Here is a 25,963-nt window from a genome sequence, read left to right as displayed (position 1 = left end):
ATTAAAAATATTTAATTCTAGCTACCCTAAAACTCCTTCCTGCATTACTCTCTAAAGAAAAAAGATCAGCCATGGGGTAGGTAGAAGAGGGAAAAGTGTTTGTTATGTGCCTTATTTTTCAGCTGTCATTCTCCTCTTGTCAATTTTAAAACTTTACAGCCTATGTCCTGTGGATATAAGCAGAGGCTTAAGTAAAGCATACTCAATGTATTTTGGAAGGAGGCACACACAGTAAAGTGAGCAAGATGGAATGGCACAGTGCAAAGTAGCCTGAAAAATGCTCTTTAACACATGAGCATTAGCATACAGATAAGCTACAGGAAAGCCAAACTGTCAGTTTTCAACTTATTATTTTTGTGGTATTTTTAATTAACATTCTCTTGGGGTTTTTCTCCCTAAATAAAAAGAAACTACCAGACTTCTTAACTCTGAGTAAACTCCATTTGTTTTAGAATAAACATCTCTATTCTCTACGGGCAAACACGGGCAAAATTTGAAACACCTATTTATCCAAGGCCAGATGCATGCTAAAATAAGTCTCTCTCAATATAACATACAATATTTAGAATTAACCTTGCACTTCATATACATTTTACCTTGGTTACATAGAAGAAAGCAAAAGAACAGTGTACACCAATCTAGGCCTTCCATGAAAAATTCTCCCAGACAGTAGAAAAGTATGCACTTTACTGCTATTAACTTTTTATATCAAAAACTTCCAAGAAAAAAATTTAATTCTTCCATAAGAACTTTATTAAAATTCAGATAAAACTGCTTAAAGAAAAAAAAAAGTCCTGATTAAGAAAACCTTCACAAGCAAATACATAACCAGTTAAAGCTTTAAAAGTAATAATAATAAAAAGCACAGTGCCTTATCCTTCCACATTTAGTATTCCATTCTTTTTTCTTTCAGTACTCTTCAATTTTGGCCTAGTCTGCATTTTTAAATAGTCACAAGCTTGAAGAACAGTACATATGCTTGCCCTGGTCTTCGCTCTTCCCTAAGTATCCGCTTTGGCCACTAGTTGCTAGAGACATGCCATTTGATCTGACTCAAACCCACCATTTTTGCATCCTTGTGGTTCCTAGAGGACAGCTGAAATTACTGAGCCCAGAATGCCTCTGTTCCCAGTAATGGCATGTTTCCTAGACTGTATAAGGTTGCAATTCAACTTCCTCCTTCTTCACCACAGAAACAAGGGAAAAAAAAAGTTAGCAAAAGATAGTATTTACCTCTCCACGTTGAGCTTCTTGTATTCTGGTAAATCTGAGGTCAGCATGTTCCCAGTTTGCATTTACACTATATATTCTCAGCTGGGAAAGTTCAAATGAGGCATTAAAGGCTTTTGCACCAATCCTTATTATAATGGAGTTCACAGAAACCGAAATGCCTTCTACCACTTTTTCAGCAAAGCCATATTCACTAAAAAGTGAAATGCCAACATATTAAACACACATGTAATGAAAGAGCACAAAATTAAACTTACTGCACCGCTGAAATAAAACATGTAACAAACCATAAAGTAACTTCCTAATATATTCTCGTGTTCTGAATTTTCGTTAAATATAATTAATCTAGTTTACAATAATTTCTACCCTATGATCCTAATCTCAAAATAGTCTTTAAAGAACATATTTTGGACCAAGATCAATCTCCAGAAGTGTAACAATCAATGCAATTTTTGCATGACATATTTTACACACATATAAATGTATAAAAAAAAAATAACACATATACTATACATACAAAAGACTAACAATCCACAGCATTATACAGAAATATACATGAGTAATTCATGTCAAATGAATTATTTGACAATTCCAATCTGGTTAGTCTTTACTTCTATAAGCTAAGTTATTCTACCCATTAAAACAAGTATCTTTTTATGTATGCAAAATAAAGTATTTGCTTTGTTTCATTTCATAAAAGAAAGGCATTCTAAGTGGTGGTTACAACTCTACACCAAATCAACACGCATTCCAGTATTAAAAAAAAAAAAAGCAGTTGCAATTAATTTTTTAATAAAAATCTTATGTGTCCTAAATGTTTTAGATTACTGAATGGAAAATTGTGTTTTAAAATCTAAAATTCTTAGCCTTTGTTTTTTTTTTTCCCCTGCTTGTTTTAAAAGTACAGTTTATGTGGTTTGTCATCCCTTTTGCTTTTTATAAATTTCGTCCTACACAGAATCTCTATGGCAATGATTTTCAAGCTGTACCCTAGGAGATGTAAAGGCCCATGTAGACTTCTACATATTACACAGAAGTTAAAATAAGAAGATTAATTGTATCATCAAATGTGTTTCTCCATATATGGGTCCCTATGCCCACTCAAAAAATGTTTTGGAACTATAAACAGGAAATGACTGGGGGGATGTAAATCACTGATGTAATGCTGTATTGTCCCACTAAATTAGTTTTGGGCTATATAGTGTGAATGAAATCTTTCAGCAAGATTGGCATGATAAAAATAAAGAAAATAGAAGTTTAAAACACCACACTAATAGCCCTTAATACTGGTTTTTAGGCCAAAGAAAAAATAAAAATTTTTGAAAACCCGCCCCATCGTTATATATATTTTCAAAATAGCTTGAAGGCAAGGTATGCTTAATTTTCAAAAAATTTAGTATCAAATAAACTTGGTAAATTTTTGATGCAGTAGTTGCATCCATATGAAACATGACTCGGAATCTCCATACATAGTTCAGACATTCTTTCCAGGTTTGGGTCTGGACAGTTCCCTTATCTCTATACATACATAACTCTCCCTATAAGTAATAAAATAAAATTTCGGAGAGATGGAAATGGCAAGCTGCAACCCTATACACTTCTGGAAATCTGTAGGGGATCTAACTGTTTGATAGTAAATCGAAACAAGTAATTTAAACTTTTTTGGATCAATTACATCTAAGTATCACTGACCTCTGTCCAGATGCAGTTGCTATAGGAGATGGTCCATTAGGAGCACGTGGCTCTTCACATGTGCTCATTTCCATTACAACTTTATCCAAGGACTTGAAAAATAAAACAAAACAAAAAAATTGGAGACCTAAGAGGTAACAAACTAAATAGATGACATATTAAGATAAAAACCCCAAAAATCAATTGAAAACTTTTTCTGAAATATGTTAATTTTCCCATAAACCTTTGTAACGCACCAGAATTCTTTTTTTAATTTTGTTCCTATAAATTTTTAATTTTTGTGAATTCTAACAGACCTTCCCAGTCAAATATTGGATTACTGGAATTCTGGATCCCTGAGTATTATTTATCCATCCCATATATTTTTAAAAATTGCATTTTGAAAAGGGCATGATTTAATGCGTACTCATCTGGGTTTTCTTCCTATGTGGTTGTTCTTCCAGTGAAATACTTAATACCTCCTAAGTTTTCTAAATGGTTCAATAACTTTAGAAAATTTTAATGAAAAATATTTTAAACTAGTCCACTAAAATTTGTGATAGTAGATGGAGTTTTGTTCTGCATCTTTAAAACAAAATCTGAATATATTTAGTATATACACATATGGGTGTGCATACACTCTGTGTGTGTGTATACGAATCTTCAGTATTTTGATAGAGAAAAAACTGCTGCATAGCATCCTCAAATTGTATTATCATATAGAAACAGAAATTGATTATGAGCAAAGATAACTTCGTATTTGCCAGTATATTAACAGACCACAAAGGTCAGCTCAGCTCAGTGAAAGTATCTTTGGCTAGACAAGCAAGTTCTAGTTACTTCATAAACTGTGCAGAGAGGATGCTATTCCAATATTATCAAACTCTCAGTAGCAAAAATATCCCCACCAAAATAGTTTCCACTATTATTTCCACTATATTTCCACTATTATTACATCAGTGATGTAATAAAGGGCTGAAGTTGGACATTTAGACCACTGAATTCACTTTCCTTTAGAAGTCAAAAAGGCTGTTGTACAATCTGCTATTGAAGAGTGAACTTTTGTTATCAATTTAATGCACTTGTTCAACAAAATCTTTATGTAAAAAAGGTGACCTTGAAAGTTATCTTAGCCTCAAAGTTTGCTCATGTAAGTTCAGTAGGAGCAAAGCAAACAATCAGGCCTTGCTACCGAAGGTCGAAGTATACAGTCTTTAAGAATAGCACAGCTTAAACTGATTCCTAATTTGGCAGTTGTATTTTACAGTTAAGAGGTTGAATCATCACACTTCAGCATTACCACACTAAGCTCTGTGTGTCAGGAAGAAGCAGTACAGATACTAGTACATTAAACTGGGTCACTAGCAAATGTACCACATATTTAAAACAACATGTCTTTTCCAAATGACTCAGAACTAAGGAATTACAAACACATTCAGGAAATCACTGCAAGACTGGGAAGCATGACAGTTAAAGGAATATTAATTCCTAAGTAAACACAATCAAGAAAGTTTACCCTTCATCAAGTAAATCACTTCTGGTGCTACCACATTTCTTAGTATACTTAAAGAACACAATTAAACAAATGCAAGAATTGGCATTACTTCTAATTTAGTCCTATTTTAAATCCTATTTAAAACCAGGCTGAATCTTATGCTGTTACAAAAACCCTGTATGTTATGTGTATCAAACCTGTTATAACTGAGATCACTGATCAGAGTACAGACATAGAATAGCAAAGTCTTAAAAAGGATAGCTCTGCAATAGAGGCAGGAACTTGTAAAAAGGTTCGTTGGACAAATAGCTACCCTTCAAGTGAAGCCAAATTAAGATGTAATGATTGAAGGACTTGACAGGAATTAGCTAACAGTCAAGCATTATAGTGATGACACCCAAACCAAAGATTAAGAAAAACCTACCAAGAAAAACATCAAGGCATTTTGTCTCAATCTGCTGCTACCTAGAGGACACTTAGTAAAGGCCTGTTAATATGTCAGTTATTTCTAGTCAAGTCAAGAGAACTATATAAATATTTGAGATAAATTCTGCTACACAGAGTATATTTAGGAGTTGATCTTGGAACTCACCAAAGAGATGGGATGTGTTTTCAATTTTGTCCATGGTATCTGCAAGGGAAAACATTAAAGCAAAATAAAGATTAAAATACAGTAAAATAGAGCATTAGAATGGTTTTTTATGCATACAAATTATATTTGTAACTCCTGAACTCAGAACAATATTACTTTCAAAATATCAAGTTTATCTGAAAATACGGTATAGTAAATTTATGGACACACGAATTTATTTTAGGTGTTAAAAACAGAACTTTAAAATCTACTTATGACTGAGAAGGAAACAAAGGAACAAAATAGAATCTGTCTATCTAACACTGAGTTGTCAAGCATCAGAAAAAGCAACACTGTCTTCCACATTCTTTCCTTTAAAAGGAAAGAAAATCTACATTTGCTGTGTTGGCTTACAAGTAATTGGATGCCTGCAACAAAGCATTAAACTCACTGCATTCATTAAAATCAGGACTATCTCCCATTAAGGAAAAAGGAAAAATAAACAAAGGACTGAAGAGGTGCCAAAGTTTAACCAGATCATAACTTCTATCAAAAACAAGCTGTAGCTTAATTACTCTCATATTAGTATAATGTAGGAGAGATGATATACATTGCTTCAACTGTTAGCAGCCGCAAAGACCAAAAAAAGCAACGTCTAACAGATTTAGAGTTTCCACATTTCCCACAGAGACCAGAATCTTTTAGAAAGGTATTTTCAGAAATAGGAAAGGAAGAAGGAGGAAAGCAATAGAAAAAGAGGGGTAAAGAAAAGAAATAATACATAATAAATAATTAGAGTAGACTAATTACCATAGGCAAATACAAGCTTTTATCTCTGTCTCTATTTCAGAACATGCAGGAATAAATTACATCCAGAAAGAAAAAAAAATATTTTAAAAGTCACAGCTTATTTTCATTGTTTCCAAACACATTTCATGTCATCGCATGAAAAAAAAAAAGTAAGAAATTATTGCTGGCAATATCTTCATTTTTCTCTAAAATTTTATTATGGACATCACAATTTTCTATTAATACAAAGCTGCTTGAAAGTTTACAGACAGAAGGAAAACAAGAAAGATTTGGCTAATTACCATTCCAGTACAATAAAATACTCACCCTAATGGATGCTTTATTGCAAAAGACCTTGTTTATAGCAAGCCATGTTGGAAGATCTAGCATGTTCTGAAGCACCTCTTGATCCAGCTCTAAATTGGTCAGCTGTCCCTCCCCCTTTAATGTGCTCAGGTTTATCTTGTCAGGTGACAGATTTTTGGTGAACCTAAAAACAAACATGCACTTTAAGTAAACACATATAAATCACAAGCTGTCCCACATATAGCTGACAACTTATAGCAATGGTCTGGGGGTGAGGAAATAATCTTATGTTCTTAGGTACAATTTCACCCTGACAATAAATGGTACAATGGAATTGCTTTGTTGCTCGATTTCTGCATCTCATTAACTCCATTTACAAATACATAAAATATATTATGAGGTATCTTCCAATTTATTGATCACCAAGAATAACAAATCCTTGATTCAAAGTATTTAACTATTTTTAACTATATAAGGTAGAAGTAAATCTCTTTCACTGTTCATTAGTTTTTTAAAAGGAGAAAAAAAATGCAAAACCTTTACAACTTATACTGTCATTCTCAGAGCAAGCAGGAATGGCTTAGAATTCACTCAGGAGGAGTAACAAAAAGCTACTCCTTACAAATAGTACCTTTCTATATATATTTACAGTTAAAACCTTGAATGAAAAGCTTTCTTTACAATATCCATTAGTTTAATCATAGATTTTAATAGCATGTACTAGAAATATACAAACACACATATTTACACATACATAGCAGCATGGTGTATATAAAACATTGGATGAAAACTTGAAAGGTCAATCTGATATAAAAGGGTTAAAAAATGTAACAATTTAAGAGTACATAAGCAATAAATTTCATTATACTTCAAAAGCAGTATAATTTGCTCATACAATAAAGCAATTTATGTGACTGCATCAAGTGGTTCCCATCTTTGCAAGATAACATGACAATATCATGGGTACTTTACCCTCAAATCAACTGCTGCAGCATTTTATCTACCACAAGCTGAAGAAATGGCTATACTTAACCACATTTGCATTCTGCCCTGGAAAATTGTTTCTGTTGATGAATCAGGTCTAATTTTACAAGATTAGCCAGTAGAAAAATACTAGTCTGTATTACACCTGTGACTTTTCCCACCAAAACCTCCCCGTAGTGATATTGTGCAGGCAGAGGCAACGGGGTTTCTCCACAATGATGGAACATCATCCTGAAGCAACATCTCAGGAGATTAACTTCTATATCTCCTTCCCATTCAAGAGACCAATTTCTAAGTGAACTATGAAGCCCTTAAGTCAGTTACTCAGGGGTAGAAGGAAGAAGGTGAAGATGGCTGGCAAGCTTTTCCTCATTTCCAAGGGTGGCTTGGAACATGTCAGGCATTTTCTCAGTCCAACTACTTTACTGCATTCTTGTGATGGTAAGTTTTGGAAATACATTACCTATACGTGACAAAATGCAAACATCCATTTTACCACTTCTGTGAATCATTCAGCCAGACATTGTAAACTTACAGTTTCATCACCTGCCAGTTCAAGCACAAAGAGGAACTCCAAAGATCAAGACACCTGTGGACTGAAGGTGTCCAAAGGAAGAAGCTTGTTCAGAAAAGTTCAGTTAAATTTTTAGTTTTCTTTTATTATACCAAGTCTGAAAATAGTCAGGATGTATTTTCAAATAATACTAGATATATTTCTTATGATAGAAGTGTTGCAATTATTTCTGTATTGCTTACCAGGCATAAATTTTACAGAAGGAATGAGCTTTGATATGTGTATAATACATTTTTTGTACTGAAAATATTAGACTGTATTAAGGCTACTGACAAATATATTTTCCTTGACAACTAAAGTACTTCTAAATGCTCCATTTAGAAGCATTGTGAGGGGAATAAAGAACTTGAAATAATTTTATTTTCTGGATACTCTTCTTTCTTCATTTTAACAATAAAGAGTAATAAGAAGGGCTCAATAACCTGACTCAGTAAAACATCCCATCAGTAACTGCAAAATATAGTCTCCTGTATCAGAAATCATATTGCCAAGTCTCATCTGACTTGGCTAATTCAAATTCCTAGAAGAAAAAGCAGCAGAAGTCACATCATAGTATCCCTCACTCTTGACTTTCTAGATGAGGGTCAACATAAGAACCATAAATTGATGTTATTTTAAAGTAATATTGGTACAGCAAATGCCAAAACATTATGCCATTACACACAGAGTCTCCAGAAACTCATGCTCTGTGAAAGAAGTCTCCTTCAGAGTTCCCTGTTGCTATGCGACACCAGAAATGCCGCTCAAACTGGAGACAGATCTAACCGTCATCTTGGTCCTAACTGCAGACACACCACAGTGAAACCCAGAGGATCTACAGCAACAGGTTTCCAAGCTTCACAGCAAGACAGACACCAAAACAGCACTGAGGAGAATGGAGAGAACAAATACAATCTTGAGTTACTTCTGACACCCTTCAAAAAGACAAAATAGGAACCAGTCCCTCCCAACATGGAGCAGAAGGACAGGGAAAGCAATCTCATCAAGGAGTATCATTTTCCCCCCATTTCTTCATATTTTTTAAATTCTTCCGAGAGTGTTGCTTTTAATTTGTTACCTCTTCTGCAATCAGTGAAAGGAAAAATGCTCCGAGTGCTGCCTCATTCAGCACGGACCAATGTAAGAGGATCTCCACCTGTAAGACTACATCTGCATTTCAAGAGTCAGTCACAGAAAGAAACTCTTAACAGGTGAATTGTGAGAAGGCACCTCTTGGTGCCTTCTAGATGTAGGCACCTGTAGCAGCAAATCTCTTCATCCCACTTCCACGGCTTGAATGTGATTGATGAGTGAATGCTGAGGAGACTGTTTTTTCCCCCAAACCCATACTAACTTCATAATACACAATAACGACATCTGCTTTGTCTATCTGCTTTGTCCAGAGCCAATTTTCCACTGAGGATGCCAATATTTTATGTTTCTGTGCCAGTTCCCTGGCTCCTAAACTCAGTTGTTCCATAGAATACACTTTAATTTGTCTGTTGGATATTTTCAGCACTTTAGGACCATTTCATACTACTTGATATAACGGGAAAACCTTTTAGTTTTATACGGTGGCCTCTAACAAAAAATAAAAAATTATAAGTTGGCCTATTTGCAGCTAGCCCTTCAAAACACAATGTGATCATACCCATTAGTTAGAATTTATAAGAATCCAAATCTTCATGCATAAAATTAAAAGAGCCAAGTAACAAAAAGAACATCATTTTGAATTAAAAAAAAAAAAAAAAAAAAAAAAAAGCCTTAGGGCAATCACAACTCTCCAAATGGTATTGTCCTAGGATGCCACAGTACACCAAACCAGGACACGGCCCTGTGAGCTACAGCGCTTTGACTTTTCCTTCTGGTGTGCTTCACATTCAGTCAATAGATGCTCAGGGAGAAGATGTACCACAGACACACTAATGTGTGTCTAATACAAGTTCTAGTGAACTAGTCATGAGTTGGTAAAAGCATACCTGACAAAACTCTTACCCAAATAAAATCCACAATTTAATATACTATTAGCTTTAAATTTTATTAAATTTTAATAATATTCTAAATATTCTGGTGTTGGAGATGTATTCTAATATATATTGCCAGGCAAAATGTAAAGAGGAGGCAGCATGGCTTTAGAGGTTGGCGAGTTATCTCTATATTTAAAGAACTATTGTGTCTCTAGACACAGAAATGTTTAATTGCATTTATAAATATTCTAAAGCATATTCTAAAACATAGAATGCTTAATTGCTTGAACTTTGAGAACTTATTAGGCTAGCATATTTATGATATAATTTTTATATAAAGCAGAGAGGTACTTCCCATAGAGTCATGTAATTCTGAATATGTAGTAATTAGAAGTCTTCGATTGTGTCATGATGTTCCATGACTCTTTCCTGATCTTTGATCAGGAAAAAACATTTAAAAATTCTCTGAGCTTTTCATATAACTACTTAGAACTAAGTGTCACCAACTTCATGATATGCCCACATTCTTTCTGATTTGGCACAAAGAAGCTTCTTCCCCCCAGCTTCCCATTTGTTATTCACCCTGGTGTTCATTCCTTAGAACAAGTTAATTACTTCTTAAAAACTGGGTCAAACTGGCAGCAGAGGCCTTGACAGCAGGACCATTTCCCTGCACAACATCCCATGAACTCCTGCCTCATGTTCCATTTGTAGGGAACAGAGTGTTAATACCCATTACTTGGTACAGGAACTGAATAAAGCAGAACAGAGAAATGTAAAAGGGAAGGGCAAGAGAAATGGAAATAAAGGACATGGTTGAGTTCACCAAAGCCTTCTCTTACACTGTTTTGCTGTGGCAGTAAGACATCACTGTTACTGAGGCAATACATACTTGGTTTGTTATTACCACAAGATATTCTTGGCAAAACTGTTTTCACAGATTTAGTTTCAATTTCACAAACTACCCTTCCTTTCTCAAAACCTAGGATTTGAAATTTGAATTATCATCTCTGATAACATGAATTTAAATTCAGTTTTAATATTTAATTCTATAAGGTAGATTAATGCTATAAAATATTTTACACTTTAAATACAAGAACACAGAAGTAGAAACTTATCAGTATCACAAGCAGCCTGCCATAGCTCCTTTAGGGGTGTGTGTGTGTATATATATATATATATATATATATATACATACACACACATACACACACACACACACAATATTACTATGCAATTAGATAGATGGTTCAACTTTAATTTACAGGGTACAGACTAAGAGTTTAGGGAAAAGTGTAAAAGACTGCACAATAACAGCATAGTAATAAGAATCATATGTAGAATATAGATACAATCATTGTATTTTTTCAGGACCACAACAGTTCTGTTAGTTCTTTTCTGACTAAAAATCTTCACAGAATATGCATCTTTTTTTCTTGCCTGAAATATTTATCTTCTAAAGTTTTGTTTGCAACAACACAGGCTTCGATCTCCAAACGGAGCACTCCATCATGCTTGAAGAGAAGATGGCCAAGAAGTGAAACCAGAAACAAAGAACAACCGAAAAACAGTAGATGGGGAAAACACTTCTCTGAAAGCACAAGCTTATGGTTGTGTAACAAAGGCCACAGACCACATGAAGCTTTGAGCAGCACTCCACAAAGGTTTGGATAGAATACCAGATGCCTTGTCAAGTTCATCAACAGAAACTCCAACCTCTGGATTTAATAGAGAAATAACTGAAGACTGGATTGCATCTGGACACAGATTCTCAGAAGTTTTGCATATTTACTGAATACACAATCTCTTTCACCTGGCTCTACCATATGCCTCTGTTGCCTTTTCAATTAAATTCCTTCAGTAATTTGATTCTACAGGAATGCTCCAATCATTACAGACTATTTAATCATAGTATGTGCCACATGTTTTGTTTATCTTCTTGTTACAAACTAGAACATGGTTCAAAAGAACAAGCTCTAAAAAAGGAAAGCACGGCCTACCAAGCACTGGTCACTGTATCAACAATAGAACAATAATGGAACAGAAAGATAACTGGGGTTTTTCCTGTTTCACCTGGCTGAACCATGTTGTCGGATTACTAAGGAACTCTATGTGATTTCTGAAGCAAGAAAAACAGTCTTTTTTCAGTTGAATTTCTGAGGAAGATATTGGCTTCCCATGACTCTAGGTAACAGAGAGAAGGAGATCTACTATCATTCTGCTCACTGCACCACTTCAAATTTTGAGATTTTTGTATTTCAACAGAAGAGGAAAAGAACTAACTCTCTGTCAAATCTGCCACAGAAACAAAACACTGGGATCACCGGAATGCGTACTGTTATGAGTGAGTTCTCATCTGGTGTTACACCACAAATCAAAGTTGATTTGCAATGAGTGATTTGATCTTGGAAAAAAAAAAAAAGTCTAAATCCCTCCCACTTTTAAATAAGGAAAAAAAGAAATCACAGCAAATCAAGTGCTGCAGGCAACACAACATTGCTATTTTTCTTCTTTCCTGTGGCCAGAAAAAATATCATTGTCTCAGGAACAAAACACCACCTGCAAATACTGAGTTCAGGAGCACTGCTGTACTTTTATCTGTGACAGCACATCATAGTTAAATCAAAAGTACCAAGATGCTTAGATCTATTCAGCTGACAGCAAGTCCTAGATAAGAAAAAGACAGACTCCCTAGATTAAAAAACAACTCTACATTGCAGTAACATTAAGCACAGTGACAGTCAGAAGAGTTCTTAGTAGCATTCCCTTCTTGATCCAGATATGACAAGAGAGAAAAGAAAAAGGTGAGCCAGACTACAGTCATACAGGATTAAAGATTTAGCTGCTGTTAAGTGAATGGCAAACAGACTAAAGACAGACTACAGGTGCAACAAGTGACTGACCTGTATTGAAACAGTAAGGCACTGATGAAAATTTTGCATGGATGTAATACACCAGGAAAAAAAACAAATACAAAAACCATACTTCTGTAAAAGATGTCTGTGTTAATCCTTCAGACCTATGAAGCAAGATTAGAATCAAGCAACTAGTATCTTCTCTTGGTACTTTAAAAAACTTCAATGAAAAAGCATCACAAAAGCTGCTACAAAAATTAATTATACAGTAAAGGCTTAAGGTTAGTAGAAATTAGTCAGAAGACTGCAAGAACAACAAAATCCAATATATGCAAGGGAAACATAGAAATCCAAAGGCACTGAATATATTCAGCAATGTCCTAGAAAAAGTTGGTGAACTGTGAAGTAACAGAAACCTTTGAATGAATCCTGGCTGTCCTAGGGATGGTCTAATTCTAATGCAGTGTATTAAAGCGGTATTTCACCCAGGAAGAAACCATTAACTATGGTTTATGTAAGATTTGGAGTAAATTACTTTAGCTCCACAGGCTGAGTTGAAATGTGTAGAAGTTGACAGGTAACAGTAAAGTCACATTCATCAAGTTCACAGAAAACTGACCTGATGAACCCAAGAGCTGACTCACTGATGATGCAAGGTACTAAACATCCGAAGTTATAATTCATGGAAACTACTAGGTTCTAAGTGAAAGATACATTTTTAGGAAATAAAGCTGGAAGATAAAGAGACAATTGATGAAAAACTGCTTGGGATACATGAAGGCTAAAATACTCCTATGTATAAAAAAATGAATGGTAAGTAGTACTAAGTATCATCACAAAATACGATGGCATGCCCTCATCTGGGATGCTATATCCATTTCTGAAAATATTAAAACTAATTTAGAGAGGATAAACAAAAACATTAAAGACAAAGTAATGAACAATGCACAAAAAGTTAATTGGATGCTCATTTATCCTAACATAAGAACAAAAACACTCATAATACTAAAAGAGAACACAATTAAAGCCAGTAAAGGGAAACAGTCATTGAATAACATTTTAATGCCCACAAAAACATCAGAACAGAATACAGTACCAAATTCAAAAGCTTAAAAGAATATAAAAATAAAAGGCACTTGTGGTAGGGTTTGTAGGATTAGGTAATACCTTTTATACCTACAGCATAGTAGGATTAGATAAGATTCTTTACTTAAGAATATTCACAGTACACTAGACTGAAAATAAACACCTGTCAGGTTAAATTTCAATATTTCTGGACAAAAAATCTTCCACAAAGAATGGCACTCTCACACTCTGCACCAGGAAGGGAACACTCTAAAATCTCACCACCACTGCCAGCAGCCAGTGGGTAACCAGTAGGCAAGACTATAGCAGACATAACTTCGGTGGTCTGAGAGGCTCTCCTCCAGCCTTTATGCAGAAGTCATCTGTATCAGCATGTCACGTCCCGCTCAGACAAGGGGACAAGTGACTCAGATTCGCAAATCCCCAATGGAGCGGACAAGACTCCAAGTCCAAGCATTTATTAACTACCCACAATGTACTCACTGAACACACAATAATTGGCTAAGTATATAGCAAGTTCTGGCAAGCAATACAATATGCCTTGCAATTCTTAATGGAAAAAGGAAAAGAGGGAAATAGGGGGAATGGGGAAATACAGATCACCAGTCTCGGTTCCTGCGCTGATCCCGCCAGTGAGAGTTCTAAGAGGCGGCCGTCTTTTTTGCTTGCATTTGTCTTCTTCGCTTCACTGTTCTCTCCAGAGCCTCCTCCTTTCTTTCCCCTCTCTTGATTTATACCCACTTTCCTTGGGTCCATCCCCTAGGTCGACCCACACACCTACGTATCCCATGTACGGGGAGGGGTAAGGTGTTTTATGGGATGATGTCATTAGCATGATCATGTTAGCCTTCATTAGCATATTGAGGGGTGTTAATTTTAATATGCATTTCGTGAATAATGAAGCAAAGGTCATTCACTGGACAGATGGCCCTTGAAATGTGCCCAGGTGTACCAGAGCAGAGCTGTCCTCTCTCCACAGGACTCCCTCCTTCAGCTGCATCTTGTGTTATTCAGGCAGCCTTATCAGCTTCGACCTCCACACTATCAATCCTGTGTCTCATAATTTTGTCTTGCAAGTGTTTGAGGCATTTCTTCGATCAGCCTCAACTTTTGCTTTCTCAGGCTGTTTTTCTAAGTTTCACGCAGGCTTGGTTTCTCTTCTCTCACATAGCAACACTGTGTCCTTCGTGGATTCCCAGATACCATTCAGTTTCCTCCCAAGAAGCCCCTATCAGTAGATGAACTGCAAGGGCTACCATCCCCTCAATTCTGCAAGCTATAGGGAATCATGGGGAACTCCTAAATGGTAATACCAACTGCAGCAGCTAGACCTGTCACCAGACTTTTCAAGTACACAGCTGACTGGCACCTTCTTACACCTTCCAACATCAATTTGTACAGGAGAAGGGTATCACAGCTTCTTTACCCATGGGTAATGTGGCCACCCCACACAAATGCCTTGCATGCTCTATTTAATCACACCTTAAACTCCTGTGTATTTGGTGGCTGAGTGCAAGATTGAAAACCTTGTGTGGCCTGCTGGATGTCCAGCATGGAGAGGACCTACATGACCTGTTGTGCAGCATCTTGTGAAGAGGCACATGGGCCAACCCCTGGAGCAGGACAGGGCATTCCCCTGTTTGCACCCCCAGCCTGCACCTAGTGCTCTCAGCTGGCCACAAGTTCCAGCACACCAGTCAATTCCAAAACACTGCCTACAACCCTACAGCTTCAGGTGGGAATTTTCAGGCCACTATACTGGACCTAAACCACCTAACACTCAGCAGGCCTTTTAACTTATTGTACTCTAAAGACAGATCTTCTTTTTCAGGCAAATCACTAATTAGGACCCTGATTCAACAACCAGTCCATATTTGCATAACACATCTGGTGCAGTGTCACACCATTCCCCTTTTCTCTCACATCCGAGGAGGTAGAGCACTGAACAGTACATCTGTTTTTTTGATGCCTTTCAAATAATTGCTTCCATTTCATCACAACACAGGAGGACTTCAGTGTGGAATTCTACTCCGGCTTAAAGACAGCGTAGTTCACTCATCCATTCACTCTAAGACCCATTCCATACCTTCTCAAATACTGACATCCTCACCAACTCTCTTGGCAGAATATAAAGCTTTCCCTAGTTAATTCTGTAATAATACATACAGAAAATTATTTTCTTTCTACTTGGAAAAACTGTATAGGTTGTTCTTTGGGTACAGGCAGAACTGAAACAGCTGCTGTCATCAATGGCTATTATCTAATTATGTGTCATGCAGCAGATCTGCTCAGACATAGCCAAGCACTGTGCATAAATGAGGAGCTTACACTGCATGGATGATAAATCACCTTGTAAGTAAAATATTGCTTTAAGTAATTTCTCCTGCATTTATAGTAAGTCCTCACACAGACCAATATTAGCTTTTCTGTTTCACGAGTCTTTTCACGTATCACTTACACAAGCATAGAAATGGTCAATATTATGAAACGCAAAAAACTTGTGTATAGGACTGTCATGTTGGAAACAACAGACCTTAACTTAGTAGAAGATAACAAAGTCCTTAATATACTAAACCATATGTGGCAAGGTATATGCAACTTCCACATTGCAGGCAGCAAAAATAACACCTCATTTTGAGAATTTGCTTATACTTTATAACTACTACATTCCACTCAAAATACAACATTCTGTACCTAATGCAAAGACAAGCCACTTGATGCAAAATAATTTTATAAATTTCAAAACAAGAAATAACATGCAGGGTAAAAAATCATGACATCTGCCTTTTCAAAACTTCATCATTTATGTCACATTAGCAAATATATTTTAATGCCAGCTGATCAAATTTCATGACAAATAAGTTTTTTTGATAGGACATTAACTGTAAGGACTAACTAAATTTTTTTTTTTAAATCAGCATTCTCTTATGTAAACTAGGTGAAAAGCTGACAGATCCTTCATATATCTATCAATAAAGAGTAATAAACATCAAGTTATGAAAAGGAATTAAGTAGATGTAAATTATGCAATTGTCAAATAGCCTAAAGACATTGAGAAACACCTGGAAGATTATTAGAAAACATACATAAAGGTACATTTATAACGGGATTGCTGATTTAATTCACAAACCAGTTTTGCATATTTGGTTTAGGACTTAAAAAAAAAAAAAAACAAAACCCCACAAGAACCCCCAAAAAAACAAAACACATAGCTGCATAGCAAACAATTGTTTTGCAGAAATGTAAATTACAAAAACAAACAGGAGAGAAAAGCCAATTAACATTTTACAGAGCTCATTTCACTTGCAAATTTATATAAATGCATACCACCTCTTACATTTACTCTATAAAGGTGGGAGAGGGGAAGTTACCTGAGGGCAAGGTATTCAGACAAAAGGTCCCTATTCCTGATGAAAACAAGTGGTCAGTTGCCACGGCTTCTGAGAAGCTTCTGGTGCTCATTTTGGTAGCAAGGGTATTCACAGCAAACCAATCTCCACCAGAGCCAGCTGGGATCGCTGCAGGGAACGGGACACAGGGGACACACAAGGGATCAAGTTCAAAGGGAAAAAGGAGTGATACAATAACATAAGAGAGTTTCAGCTAAAGGTAACTGCAGTTACAACAGTTTGTTACACATCATGATATTACAGAACTAAAAAGGAAAAAGATCTGTGTAAAATGCTAGATTTCCATCAGAGTATCTCTTGCTGTCTGATACTACAATACTGCAGCCATGTTTAAATGAACAGCTTATAGACCTTTTCTGCATGATTAAAACTTTCTCCATATAATATAGCCAAATGGTTTCAGAGGTATTCAGTAAGTATATTTGGAATGTGAGAAGGAAAATAACGAGATGCAGCATAAGAGGTTATTTTATTTTGAAATGGGAGACAAGTTTTCAATTTTGTTTTGCCTAGCCTGAGTTTTCTCATCCCACATTATTTGCTCCTATTCACAGTGTCTCAACTTAACCTATTCAAAATTCACATAAAGAAACATGAAAATGACTTCTTGAACTTGTTTTTGCATTTGGGGCAGTGCTACAAAGACCTGCACACTTCTGACATTCTGATTTTGCAGGCTACGAAATTTTAGTACACTATGCTTCTTACAAATTAAAAATCAGAATATTTAATTTGGCAAGTCATGAGGTAATTCAAAATGACAAATTTTTTGTTAACTGTCTTCACTCTGAAAAGATGCCCCAGCCTAAATACAATTAATTCCTACACTTTTACGCTTTTGGGTACAATAAAATCCAAATATTTGGACAGTGCCTCTGGTAGGCAGTTTGTTGGGATATCTGAACAATGCTAAAGAGCTCTATCACTAAAATTAATTAGATACCTAATTACTAATTATTATTTTTCTCAGGTCTCCAGATCGCCAGCAATGGGAGCAACTACATGGCAATTGTTTCAGAAGTAAGCAACCACTTCACTTCCAGTTTCCTGGGTAGCTGTATCCCAACATTGCTTCTTTGGGAGTCAGATAACAGAAGCAGACAACTTCCCTGAAAAAATAAGTTCTGGTATTCTCAAGCTACATGGTAAACTGCATGGCAGAGCTGCCAAAATCTGTGCTGAGGGCATTCTTCATTCTTCTTGTACATCCAGGTAGGGGAGCCTGGAAATACTAAAAGCCACAGCCTGAGCTGCAGCTCTTTTCTTACTTGCCTCTCCTGTTTCTTCTCATGAAAAGAGAGAATGAAGAGATCTGAACCCTGGTTAGCACCAGCTCCACAAAGGTGTACAGAAGAACTTCTGAGAGCCACTGGATTGAGAAACCTGGGTTCTCCCACAAGCAGTCAAAACCTAGAGATGTTCTAATTACCTGTTAGCAATTATTCTCATGATTTGCAAAAAATCTGTGTAAACCTTTAATTCCATTCATGTTTCATCAGAGATTATCTAATCTCCTTCGTCCAATATGCTTGTAGAAGAAAGCAGCAAATAATACAAAATACACTTTGCAAGGCACCTCTCACTCTGTAAATTACTTAGTACACACTTTTATACCCCTTTGACATAAAAAAGCCTACCAAGGCCTCGGCAGGAGAAACACCAAATTTCAAAAAATATAACTGTGGGCTTTGTTTTGATTCTTACTATATAATTATCTGAACAAAAGACACAATTTTATTCCTCACGGGCTTTTATTTAAATACACTTTTTTCCTGAGAATGCTTCCCAGTAGCGCATCAACTATTTGAACATGGTTTCATTCTCAAACTTGTTTCCCAGAAAAACTATTCTGAGAATTGTTTAAAGAAAATTATCACATACTGTACTAGTAAAATGCTGATTTATTCCTGACAATTCTGCAAATGCATTAATTTTTATTATGTACACATAAGAGTTGTCTGACTGCAAGAAGCTTCAGCAGAACTTTAATTGTACAAATAAAATGACTGCAGAATCAGCATCCAGACTTATAATACATTTGCAAAAGCAATGTAAACACATGGAAAACCAGAAGTCAAATTCTGTGGATTTATTAACCTAAACACTACTGACATCTTAAGAGATCTTTGAGAATGTAACACAAAATTTAGTATTAAATCTTAATAAATGTAATGATTAAGAATTCTACCAGCAAATACATTATTGCTGATTTAAAATACCATTATAATTTCATAAAGCACCACAGCTATTTCAGTTTCACCGTTTGGAAGATGTTCTGTTACAGAAGCTTAAAATGCAATATGATGCATGAAGCTACTAACAAAACCAGAAGAAAGTGAATTTTTTGTTGTTGTTGTTGTTGTTGAAAAAAGCATTTATTGATTCCTTTATGCTCATGAGAACACTACCAGCATGTTCACACTGACAAAACCATTGGCATGAAGTCTCCATTTAAATGCAAAAAGTACTGAATTTCAAACATAGGAGAATTTAATAAATATAAGATTGTAATGAAACTTAAAGCTGATCTTTCTCCTCGTTCTCTTCTGCTGTTTCAAGCAGTTCTGCTTTACTACCTGTCCTTTTTCAGACTCTAGGTATAGTATTTGTTTAAGAAAGACATTATGCTAACGCTTTCCATAAGCATTCAGATCCAACATATATTCATTCCAAACAATGGAGATCCTTATGTCTACATTGTGTTTTTCAATTTTCCCCACATATTACACAAGCCAATAGTCAGTCACATAGAATACACTCTGTAAAATCTGCAGTATAAGAAAAGAGAGAAACTGTTTTACATTACTCTATGAAAGGTACACACTTTGTGTTCTTTGGCTGCCTAAAAGAATTGAGTAACTTTCACAACCTGAAGTGACATAGAAGGAGAATACACAAAACTGAAAATAAGATTAAAATAATACTTTTTTTCTACTACCAGAAGTTTCAAAGTTCATCCAAACAATTTTGGTAGTCACAGGAAGGAATGAGCCCATTCTGGCCAAAGGTGTTACACTGGTAGATTCTAAAAGGAGTCACCTCAGATCTCTCGAAATTGCAACATCCCTCACCAAACAGGCATGTCTTACTGGTATAAAAGCAGGGTGATATGCAGGTCAAATTATTTAGGTTGGACATGTATCAGTGAAGTTGTACCAGATGATGTAGGATATAACTGTTTATAGCAGGATCAGCTGATTCCTGATATCCATACAATTGGCATGCTATTCTTTGTTAAAATCAATCTTCGTATAGATTTTAGCATGATTTCCCAACTATGAGGTGAAAAATATTGTCACAAAATTTACAGCAGTTTTCTTCTGTTGAAATCTTAGTATTTTTACATCTATTGCTTCAGGTGAGCAAAATCTAAGAAGGTCTAAGTTCACACAGTACATTAACTAATGGCACAAACTGAAAACAATTCAGATTTCTGCCACAAAGAGTTTTAAACCTCTGTTTTCTTTGTGAAAACAGCAAATAAGATTCAAACAAAGAATGTAATTTCTTTAGTTGAAGTATGCGTTATCGTTAGTAAACTTAAGAGTTAATATCTAATTGAGATGAAGAATGTCATATTCAGTGGGACTACTTAACATAGATCTTAAACATATTTTGATAAACAAAACTGTTTTTCACAAAAAGAAAAGGCCTGGATGTTGCAGATACTTATACAGAAAACTCAGTTAGACCGTTCATGAACTAGAAGGGAATTTCAGTTAAAGATACTAAAAACCCAAACCAAAAAACAAACCCTGAAAAAAACCTTATACAAGTCTGTGTCAGTAATGCCCAATCTCTGTTAATATCTTCGATCCAAACACCTCAAGTTTCAAACCTCTGTGGTGGAAATGATCCACTTATAACACAGATAGTACAAAACGAACGCTACTGTGAATTTGTGTAGTGCATTCTAGAGTCATACTCTTAAGTATTTAACACCATTGGTTTATACATTTGTCTACAAAGTCTGAGGAAAAAGAAGTAACACTGATAATATTATCATAGCAGAGCAGCCCACAGAAAATCTTGCAATAAAAGGTGCTGTTCAATAAGAAATCTCTCACCTGTGAAAACATGTAACACCACATAGGAAGATTCAACACAAGTTTCAGTTCACTGGGGAAGATCTTGACAGTAAGTGAACCCAACACTACACAGAAGACTCCTCCTAAATACACTGTCTCACTCCTACCTTTGTAAAGGATAATGCCATTATGCAGATACTTGTTTCATTTTAGGGTATGTCTATTATAAAAGAAAGACACTCCACCATTTGCATTCACAAAAGGCACACCTAACACAATATACGGAGCTGACAAAAATTCAATCCAAATGACAAACTCATCCCCTCATCTTAGTAGACAGCATTTAGTTTCATATCCCACACCAAGCACCACATAATCTGGAACAACAAAAAAAGGATTGTTCCTTTTCCTCCTTATTTTCTTCCACAGTTTTGGAGAAGAGCAACGCATGTTGAAGGCAGAAGACACAGCTTGAATTTCAAAAGTTTTGAACATACTGTAAGAAAGCTAAAAACTTATCAGATCCTGACATAAGATACAGGTTTGTTACAAGCTGAGTAAATAAGCTCTACTACCTTCACTGTTCTTAAACTGTAACACAGCAATAAGAAGAACCTTTTACAAAGATAAAAAGTCATTTAGATACCAAAACTTCCAAAATGCAGGTTGGGTCTTCCTCTTCTTGTTCTCAGACCTTAAAGATTTAAGCCTATGTTAAAATTTTCCCTAGTTAACAAATGCAAAATGATAAGACTCCTTCACCACACCAGTGTCCATATCAGTGAACTGCTAAATGGAAACTATACTGCTGAATGACACACTTTTAAATTTGCATATGCAGTATCCAGATAATAAGAAAGCTGAAAATCGCTAACACATGAGTTTCAGATATTGCAGCAATCTTCACGGCAAATATTGCTAAATCAATGATGATTTGGGGGAGCTGGGCAAGATGACCTCCAGAGATCCCTTCAACCTCAACCATTCCGAGATTCTGTGATTTGTGGCAAAAAAGAGAAGAGTACTTCTCTGTAACTGCAGGTACAGGTTTATATCTTCTATTTGTTCCTTGAAGTATATATATTAGATTTGGCTTTGTTCAAACATAAAGATAAATGCAATCATCAAAAATGAAAGTAAATCAAGATAACAGGATAATTCTTTCCACTCTTGCTTTATCAACATTTTCTAGTACATTTAAACCTGCCACTGATACCTGCTTTGTTGAAGATGGCAAACAAGCATCAGTTTTGAGCAACTATGACAACTGCAGAACAGGAACCAATACAGTAATAGAGTACAAAGTGAAAGTGCCCTTTGGCACCCTCTGTATTACAGGAAATTCCTTGTGTATTTGGCTCCAGACTGAAATAAAACAGTGTGTGAAGCCTACTTTATTCATGTTCTTATAAAACATCTTAAGGAAAATCCTGAAATAAATAATATTATCACATCTGTTGAAAAAACAAGTTCCTGAAATTTAAAAAGCCACCCAGATTTACAGGTGCGTGTGTCACTTGAATTCTGTTTTCTTATGCAACCAACTTCTGCAATCACTGAAGCACCCAGTTCTGCAGGGAGAAAGGTATTACCTGCTCATGTGATTAAGAACACCCATAATAAGGGGAGTAATAGGTAGCGAACACACTTTTTAATCTCAACATAGTGTGGATCATGAGCTTCAACTTGCAAACCTCAGGTTGTTAGATACATTGCATGAGCTTTTTTTACAAAAGATGAAACATCACAATCATTTGACACTGTCTTGTTGAATAAGCATTATGACATTACACAAGAAAGCAAACACAAATTTATTAACATTTAAAAGTACTTAATTCTAATCTATTTAGCTGTTATTTGAAAGACTTGACAAAAAACCTGTTCACATTACTCATGCCCACTTCCCAGACACATTTTAGACTTTAACCTGTAGCACAAAGACTAGAGTTCACTTCTCTTTCCATACCGCTTGCTAAATAGCACTGTAAGGAACTGAGCTGTATCAGTCAATTAAGTTCAGTGATTTCAGGCAGATTTCTGATTTGAAAACTGACTCAAGGCTGATGACATCTCCACACTGCATTTCCATTTGCACAGTGCTCAGTTATTCTCATGTGAAGGAAGACAAAGATTTCTTTACCAGTGTTCCCAGTTATAAATGAGTGGAAGAGAAAAATTATTCTACTACTGCTTCATACATCATCTTTAGTGGATAGATATCAAAGGATTTGGAATGTGATTTGTGTTTTCCCCAAGCATGATCAACACATTAGTCAAATGACAATCTGTCATTTCGTTTCGATTTTCTCTATTTATTAGCACTGATAAAAATAAATATTCATAAACATGATGAAAATAAATATTCAGAAATACCACGTAAAAATAGAATAAAACATATTGGGAAAAAAAGCAAATAAGGGACCAATATTTCATCTTATATTTTTTCATTTATAGAAGTAAGCTCTAAAGAATAACAACGCTGTGATATCGTGACAGTTCAAGTACCTAATGGGTTTTTACCTCTCTTTAGAAAACGGGAGAAATATAATGTGGCTTTTTAAAACTGTATCAATCAAACTGTGTACTTTATGCAGTTTTTCCATCTTTCAAGCACACGGCATTGACAGCTACAATATTTTACAGTGGGGATTTTTTTTTGTTTGCTTCTGTTTTAACCCACGAGGCACGTCAGATATTACTTCAGTTACGCAGAAAACGTCGAACTTATTTCATCCCTTTGCGTGCACCGAGACTCATCTTCTGTTACGCGGCCTCACCTGCCTGTGCAAGAGCTCGGATGTCGCGACCAGACCTGCAGGGCCACACGCCGAGCTCGCACAGCCCCGGCCAGCCAGCGAACCAGGACAGCTTGTGTAAACCTCCCCGAACTACGACGGCGTTGGGGGTTTCCCCCCCTTTTCTCCTCCACGCTCCCCCGCACACCTCCTCGCCGCCCCGGGTGTTCCGGGGCGCCCCCTCGCCGAGGGGCTGCGCCGCCCCGGCAGCCCCCACCCGGCCTCCGCTGGCGCTCACTCAGCACCCGCCGCCATCTTGGCTGCAGCATCGCCTATTGACGGGGGCGGGGGCAGCGCTCGGCCGGCGGAGGCGGGGCAGGGGCGCCTCCCACTCTCGCTTGCTCGCCACGGCCAGGGACCCCCTCTGCGCCCTCAGCCTCTGCCCGCCCCGGGCCGTACCGCCCGCGTTTTTTCTCTCTTCTGCGCCAGCTGCTGCTTTCCTCCCTCTTTAGCTTTCCCGTCTCCAGAACTCCGAGTCTCTCTGCGTCCCCGCCTGTGGAGCGTGTCCACCGTGGTCCCAGCCCGCTCTCCCCCTGCACCCCGAGTGATCGATACCGGTTGTTACTTTTGTTGAGCACCTGCTATAAAGTGCTACTAAAACGCGTTAGGTGTAACAACAAGAAAGAGAAAACCTGGTTCTAGTATGTAGCAAGAACTCCTCTTGATAAAATGCTTAATGACCTACAGGCATTAATACTTGTCATTAATCCCTGCACATCATGCTCTCCCCAAGTGATCTGCAAAGTTCATTCACAGAATATTTACTTTCTTCCAGATAAACTCCGTTACTCTAGCTCTTTTGTTATACATACACCTTGATTAGTCAAGTGAGAAGTTTATAATTTTTATACCTGTTTTATAAGCAGTATTCATTTCCAGCTACAAAAAACAATCCTCAAATTTGTTTTCATCTAGGTTCCCCAAAACCATTCCAAAATGGTGTGCTGAGCATGCAAACAACAGCAGAAGTGACAAATTCGACCCTCACAGCTATTCTTCCAGAGGCAGGTGGAAGAGTTTTTCAGGCAGAGAGCCCTGTCCAAACAGCTGCACTCCTTCTCCTGAGGCTGATCTTGGCCCAGCTGAAAGCCAGTATGGCTACTGCCCCTAAAGCACCACGCAAAAGGAACAAGGCCAAAGAAAAAAAGAAGAAAAGCTTCTTGACAGAAACTTATAATGATATGGCAATAAATCATATGTGTATATGCATATATAATATTTCCCTCAACACAAATTTCTCAGCGATTACTCAAACCCACAGACTTGTAAAGTCCAGTTGTTCCCCAGGTGCTTACATTTCACTGGGTATATGTGGCAAATATAAAAATCTACCAGTTATTTTAATTTTGAGAAAATAGCTTCTCATGATGTAGCAAAATTTCCAAGACAGTTAAAAAATAAATGTCTTGTATTAGTTTAGTTCATCCAGTAACCCTCTTCTCTGTGGGTCCCTCATTCCAAAAAAGGTATTTTACAGAATTTCAGTGGTGGGCAACCAAGTACCCTAAACAGTGGTATTAACTGGAAAAAAGAAAAAAAAATTACAATTGTAAAACGAACAAGCTTTTCAGATGGGACCTCTGTATGAAGGATGGCTTGCTGCCTCTACAATATAGTCTAGAGCTGCAGAGCAAAGACATCAGATATTATTTTCTTTTCTTCTCATATACATAACAGATTAATAATTTATATGCAATGAACCAAAATCCCAAGGACCTTAAAGTCAGAAATATGAAGCAGCAACAGAAAAAATAGGTCAGGAGATGAATGTTTCCAATTGATTTTCCAGGCATTTAAAAATCTGTCAGTTGTGTAATACTGACCTCATATTCTTTAAAGAGATTTATAAAGTGGGAATGAGCTGTGTATGAAACTGTCACTTTTATTCCTGTTTTAAGTTCATTTTTCTGAACTAGAAAAAATTCTACCGGTAGAGAAACAGTGTTCATCATTGTGATGGATCAGCTTCTCATCAAGAAAGAAAATATGAGGGGCAAGGAAAGCAAGACTCAGGCTGTGTGTTCCCTTTCAAATGTCCTGCAAGCATAACTCTGGCAGAATAGGAAAAGTCCAGGGGCTCTTCACTGGTGTCAGAACTGGAAACCAGAAATATTCCTGTCTAGCAGGGTTGATCTGAATCGTGACTCCGTGTTCTCTCCCATCTCTTGGAGCACATTAAATGAAGGAATGGAGGAAAATGCACAGATCAACACCCCCCACCCT

At 36.5% G+C, this 25,963-nt stretch overlaps 1 protein-coding gene across 1 annotated transcript in view; it reads right to left on the bottom strand.

Annotated features, from left to right (window-relative positions):
- The window catches only part of UHRF1BP1L (UHRF1 binding protein 1 like), a 56,633-nt gene extending 32,624 nt beyond the window's left edge, over nucleotides 1–24,009 (bottom strand). Inside the window, exons 1-5 of the mRNA XM_026864680.1 lie at nucleotides 23,723–24,009; nucleotides 6,084–6,246; nucleotides 4,989–5,027; nucleotides 2,923–3,014; nucleotides 1,234–1,423 (exon numbers count right to left, since the gene is read on the bottom strand). Of these exons, the coding sequence (XP_026720481.1) occupies nucleotides 1,234–1,423; nucleotides 2,923–3,014; nucleotides 4,989–5,027; nucleotides 6,084–6,246; nucleotides 23,723–24,009 (771 nt within the window). The remainder of the gene's footprint in view (nucleotides 1–1,233; nucleotides 1,424–2,922; nucleotides 3,015–4,988; nucleotides 5,028–6,083; nucleotides 6,247–23,722) is intronic.
- Between the last annotated feature and the right edge of the window lie 1,954 nt (nucleotides 24,010–25,963).

The sequence above is a fragment of the Athene cunicularia genome (genome assembly GCF_003259725.1).
Source record: "Athene cunicularia isolate RWA chromosome 1 unlocalized genomic scaffold, athCun1 chr1_part2, whole genome shotgun sequence".
NCBI lineage: Eukaryota > Metazoa > Chordata > Aves > Strigiformes > Strigidae > Athene > Athene cunicularia.
This window is presented reverse-complemented; position numbering and strand designations above follow the sequence as displayed.